The 5,802-nt window shown below is 30.6% G+C and overlaps 1 protein-coding gene across 3 annotated transcripts; it reads left to right on the top strand.

Annotated features, from left to right (window-relative positions):
- Nucleotides 1-1,400: 1,400 nt before the first annotated feature.
- On the top strand, nt 1,401-5,525 carry LOC111279914 (uncharacterized). 3 transcript variants are annotated; one of them, XM_089756442.1, is made up of 7 exons: nt 1,401-1,757; nt 2,805-2,876; nt 2,990-3,057; nt 3,752-3,899; nt 3,995-4,078; nt 4,425-4,517; nt 5,339-5,525. In XM_089756442.1, exons 1-7 carry the CDS (start codon nt 1,725-1,727, stop codon nt 5,342-5,344), a joined length of 504 nt encoding a protein of 167 aa, XP_089612568.1. In that variant the 5' UTR covers nt 1,401-1,724; the 3' UTR covers nt 5,345-5,525. The 3 variants fall into 3 exon arrangements, with proteins under 3 accessions (XP_089612568.1, XP_089612569.1, XP_089612567.1); XM_089756443.1 differs by lacking the exon at nt 5,339-5,525 and having other exon boundaries at nt 4,058-4,078; nt 4,425-4,684; XM_089756441.1 differs by lacking the exon at nt 5,339-5,525 and having other exon boundaries at nt 4,425-4,684.
- Nucleotides 5,526-5,802: the final 277 nt, after the last annotated feature.

Below are 5,802 nucleotides of genomic sequence, written 5' to 3'. Positions count from 1 at the left end.
TGTGGTAGGACAAAAAAGTTTAAAGTGTAAAAATTTTAGAGAAAAGTGGAAGTACTATAATATAAAAAGGAATTTCTCACAATAAAGAAGTTTTATCAAAAGAAATAATAATCGTTACAAATTAATGTGGTCTAATGGTAATCTAGTTTCAATTGTGTATATATTATTATTCTCCAATAAAGCAATGTACGACGAAATTTCTACTTATTTTACTAATCCTATGGTCACAGTGATTAATAAATAATAATTTTAGGAATTTGGATGTCAATTAAGAATTAATACTTTTTAAGCATTAATAAAGTCAAATATCGAATTCAATATTGATTTGATCATTATATATATTATTAAATTTATTGAATTTTGTTATTATATTTTTTATTTTGTAGATTTTTTAGTGTAAAATAACGAATGGATGAAAATTTACTATTTGCATAAATAAAATATTTTATGAAAATTTGAAATCTTATTTTTTGTTCAAAAAATAAAGAAATTAAAAGTATAATTTTGAATTTATCAATTACATTTGCAAAATATTTTAATTTAATTATTTTTTTCAAAAATTAGTAAAATTAAAATATATTTTAATTCAAGGTCCAAGTTTACCAATACCATAACAAGTTATGATTCAACCATTTAGATCAAAATGTAAGCAAGTAAAGCTTTTTATGAATTGTTTATAAACGTATTTAATTTTTTATTTATTTATATTGATTTATTAAGCTTAATAAATTATTTTAAATAATATTTTTATTTTTATTTATTAAACAATCAAATAAGAATAGAAGTCTATTTCGTTTATTTATATTCATAAATAAATTTATTTAAAGTTTATTTAAAATTCGTTTGTTTATTATTTGTTTATTATCGTTTGCTTATAATAATACTAATAAAATTATATTTTTATTAATTATTTTAATTTTATTTTAAAATTTATTTATATTTATTTAAGTTTATTTAAAATTTTTATTTAAATTTATTTGATTATTATTTATTTATTATTTATAAACATATTCGTTTATATAAATTTATTAATATATTTGCTTAATATTCGTAAATAAATTTATTTAACTTAATCAAATTAAATATGAACTTAACGATTTTTTTTTTTTTCATTTAAGCAAATCAAACTCAAATAAATAAAATAATTTTCTAACCAAAACAAACCAAACCTAAACAACTTTAAAAATAAACAAACAAATCACATGTACACATTCTTTCATTTATGTGTGGATTGTTCACAGACATGTGTTTAGTTACAAAAGATATTTTAGTTGGGACAAAATCGAGATTACAAACCCAACTCAAGAACACTTCCGTCCAAGAAAACATAAGTTGGTTCCATTTCGTAAATTTCGCCACCTTCGCCTTTTTAAACCCCCCACTTCCCCACTCTCTTCTTTGTTCTTCGATCTTCAACGAAAAAGAAAACGGTTCGTACGGAATAAAACACTAGAGAAAGAAAAAGATAAAGAGGAAGGAAAAAATGGTGGATGATTTCATGGTATGTGTAGATAGAATCATAGCATCGGCAGCTTGTTTTGAGTCGTCTTCAGTGAATGAAGGACAACCAAATTCAACAACAAATGGGAATACTAATGGTGTTTCTGTGAAGAAAACAAGGGACGACGATGATGATGAAAAAGAAGTAGAAGGAGAAGGAAAAAAAGGGTCTTGTTCTAAGAAGGTTAAAGAGATGATGGAGTGTAGGATATGTCAAGAGGAAGATGATTTGGTTTCTTTGGAAGCTCCTTGTGCTTGTAATGGCACCCTCAACGTCTCTCCTTCTCTGGGTTTTTCTTCTTTTTCTTTTTTCTTTTAGTTAAAGTTTTTTTTTTTTTTTGGACGTTTGAAAAGATGGAGATTCTTTTTCTTTGTTTAAAGATTGTCTTTTCAATTTTTAATTCTGAGTTTTTTCTTTTTTTTTTCCTTTTATCTTTTTGGGTTAACTGGGCTTCAGTTATCTAGAGATGATTATGTAGTATTTTCTAGGAAAGTGGGTTCAAGTTTTGCGCCTATATAATTCTATGAAGGCATTGTTTTATTTGTTTTGGAAAGTGAGCATTGCTTGGCGTGTTCCTTTTTTAAGTCTTCTTTTGTGTCTCCTTTTGACTGATGCTCTATCCCTCGTACGTTATTTCCTAGGCCTCAATATCAAATTAACAATGATAAAGTTTAAAATGCTTTTGTTGCTCTCTGTTGAAGAGATTAAAAAAAAAGCATTTTCTTATCTAAGTTTTTGTCTCTTACATTTCCATAACTTCTACCAGCTGGCATGAACATAGCAGATGTCAGAATGGTTTCTTTTTGTTTTGATTAGCTTACAGTGATGGTTATTGAATTATTATTTTAATTACTTATAAAATATAATTTAGTTTGGCCTTGGGAGGATTTTCAATCCCATGTTGCATATCTTTAATTTCTATGAACTTTAGGCAAAAGTTTTCTAATTCAGATTGCAACATGTACATTTAACCTTTTCTCTTAGTTTTGTGCCATGCTTTTATCTGTTGGCTGCTGAGGTCTGCAAGTGTAAATGTACAATATGTGAATGAATCATTCCTCCAACATTAGCAAGTGTGTTTAAATATGGTTTTTAAGTTGTTACGACATTTTGTATATTCTTTGAGGTTAAGTTGCTTTGCTTCTCCTGGCATTTATATGTGGAAATTGTCATCGATGTAATGGTCCAACTATGTGCCTTTTTAGTTATGAAGTTAGCTTTCTTCATGGGTTGGTTATTTGGTTATCAGTAGATTAAAATATGTGAAGTAATTTTTAACTTATTTTCAATTTTTTTGCTTTAGTTTGCTCACAGGAAGTGCATTCAAAGATGGTGCAACAAGAAAGGTGATATAACTTGCGAAATATGCAAACAGGTTGGACATTTTTGCCTCTTTAAAAAAAAAAGTTTAACTCTTGCATATACCGAAAGGGAAAAATATGCCATTGACTGATAAAATTCTCAGTATTTGCTCTTTTTTTTTATCAGGTTTTTTCACCAAATTATTCTCTTCTTTCGTCCAGAAGCAGTCCAGATGTTTTGGCCATTGACATAAGGTAATCCTTTTTTTTGGTTTACAGCTTCTATTGCTATATCTTTCTTGTAGCTTGGTTCAAATGGTATCTGATATGGAACTGTGGAACAATTATAATTCTCTTAACATTACTGGTCATTGCCTAAATTAGAAACTGGTTTGGGCATTATGGCAGTATAAATACTGAACAAGAAAACTATTGAGTGCAGAAATCCATCTATGTGCATTGTTAGATTTCAGTCCAATCCAGGCCAGCTTCAGATTGTTTTTGGTTCAAATATTGATAGCTTTGAACCCAGACAAACTATAAACTGCTTTATGGCAATAGACCTGTGTAATATATATGATCAACATATTACAAATTTGCAAGATTGAATGTCAACTGATGTTTGATTAATTATTTGAAACATAAAGTAGACCATAAGAGTTATTTGAAAACTAAGAGGAAGATAAATAGAAAAAAGATAAGATGATTGTAAATGATTTGCTCATACCACTCCTTCTGAAAAATAAAATTTCTGACCTTTTAGCTGGTTGCAAGTTCCTGGACCAGGAACTAGGCAGAAGAGCCTACCAATTATTAGTAGGAACTAGGAAGGCTGTAGTATGACATCCTTGTTTGTGGTCTTGGGGATTGACCAGGCATTGTTTATGGAGCTGCTTGTTTTATTGTGATTATTTAGTTACTTTTATTTTAAGTTAAACTTTGTGATCAGGCAAGCATGGAGCCCACATATTGATCTCCGTGATTCACACCTTCTAGTGCTAACTGCTTCTCAAAGCCAATTACTCCAATCAGAGTATGAAGATTATGCTAATGCAAATAGTGGTAGCCTTGCCTGTCTTCGCTCTGTTGCCCTCATCGTAAGCAAATAAAACTTAATTATTTTTTTCAGCATTCTTTGCTCAAGAATGATAATTTGTCTCACATTTGGAAATTTATGTGGGTTGGTATGCAGTTGCTTATCATTTTGCTCTTACGCCAAGCCCTAATGTTGATAAGATATTCTGGCATGATGCAGGAGTTGTCAGCTTTTATTATTGTGAGTACAACATGACACCTTCGGAACATCTGTTGCACCATAGTAGCACCTCAGTGGGCATTTGCATGTTGTGCCGTACAAATACTTTTATTTTACATGCATCCGACACGTTGCCATAGAAATGTCATCCATATGTGTGTAGGGATGTAGATGTAAATATGTTCAAGCACAATTGCTTTGATTTGTGTGTATAAGTTGAAAGTTTTCTCTTAGAAAGATGTTGATAAGAGTACTGACATAGTTGTAACCCTAGCTGACAAATGTTGTGGGACTCTTGAGATACTTGTATTTATTCTTTATTCCTTTTACTTTCAAGCTAAGACTGAACTAGAATCTCTGTCATCAGTTTGAGGTTTTGCTTCTCCAATTTGCTGGCTTTCTTCAGCCATGCTATGTGATGGCTCGCATGTGGTACTTACAAAGTCGAAGAAGGAGACAGGTTAGTTGTAGCTCCAGATAGATATTCTTTTCCTTTGATGTCACCACCAATATCAAAGATGTTTCCTTTATCTTTCCTTTAACCACAATGATCTAATGGCAAATCAACTCCTTTAAAATTTCCATGCCATGTTTTCTGCTATTGATATTGTTCTATGTAATTAATTATAGTATTAAAGCATGATTCTAAAATGGCATCTAAGTTCTGATAAGTAAACTTCGAAATGGCTCGTGTCTGTGGCGACAGTTAATGATGTGTATAAATATGTGGAAGAAATAACAGTAAGATGACAGTTTTGCTGTGCATTTATGTTATCTTTTAAGCTATAATTTTTTTTCTGTCTCATAGTTCAGTCTGATTGCATCCCCTTTTTAGTACTAAACATGAGCCTTCCATTCTTGCATAACAATGTTGGTTGTAAGTGATGTGCAACAGTAACAGAACTGGAGTATGTCCTTGGGCTTCATTTGATAACTATGTCATGTTTAGCAGGTAATGCATCATTAGCTTCCCTGTGACTAAAGTGATGTCATGTTACAGCTGTTTACATCTATGGCCCACCTGTGTGAATGGTGCACGGTTGAGCATGATTGGGTGGTATTGTATGGTTTGTTCATCAAGGTTTTGTCTATGAATGAAATTATTGGCATTTGGCCCTTGGGTGAAATATTTCAACTTTTAAATGCAGAAAAAAATTTTATAATTTCAAATTTGACTTCTGTATATGTGCGATAGCACGTAGTTTTATCTTGAAAATGCTGTCTTGTTAAATTTTCATTTTTTCTGCCACAGTAATTTATTTTTCCTTCTCTTTTTTAAAGGGTTGAACCAGGTATATGTGTCAACTGCATTTTTACTATGAGGCTCTTCTTTCCTTCCTTGCTGAGGACAGGCAAGTTGTTTCTTGTATGAAAGATGTGCCGAATTTGGCTGAAAGTCAAGTGGCTAAAATCCTTTGTATCTCAATTATTGAACTTGGAAAAAAATGTAAATGTGATTATTAGTTCATTAGTTTTTTTTTTTTTTTCTTTATCTGTTTTCTCCATTTGGTTTAGCAGTTGATATCACTTTCATTATAGCCCTCTGGTAATACTCAAAACCCATGAGCTTATCCTAGCTATGGTTGGCACATTATTGGCTTGAGACCACAGGCAGCTCTTCCTTCTTCCGGTATGTAACCAAATCAAAATCAGAAAGTTCATTGTTTTACCCTCTGAGGACACTTTTTTTTTCTTTGAAATTATCAAAAACATTAAAAAAAAAAATCAAACAAGCAAAAATTCTT

This window comes from Durio zibethinus, chromosome 27 (assembly GCF_047325235.1).
Source record: "Durio zibethinus cultivar Kanyao isolate XHJ-2024 chromosome 27, ASM4732523v1, whole genome shotgun sequence".
NCBI lineage: Eukaryota > Viridiplantae > Streptophyta > Magnoliopsida > Malvales > Malvaceae > Durio > Durio zibethinus.
This window is presented reverse-complemented; position numbering and strand designations above follow the sequence as displayed.

What these genes read in the sequence shown, in the direction of transcription:
- LOC111279914 (XM_089756441.1), top strand. Translation starts at nt 1,725, where the DNA reads ATGATTTGGTTTCTTTGGAAGCTCCTTGTGCTT. An exon ending in CTTGCGAAATATGCAAACAG is followed by an intron (nt 2,877 to 2,989) that starts GTTGGACATTTT and finishes TTTTTTTATCAG; the next exon opens with GTTTTTTCACCAAATTATTC. An exon ending in GTTTTGGCCATTGACATAAG is followed by an intron (nt 3,058 to 3,751) that starts GTAATCCTTTTT and finishes CTTTGTGATCAG; the next exon opens with GCAAGCATGGAGCCCACATA.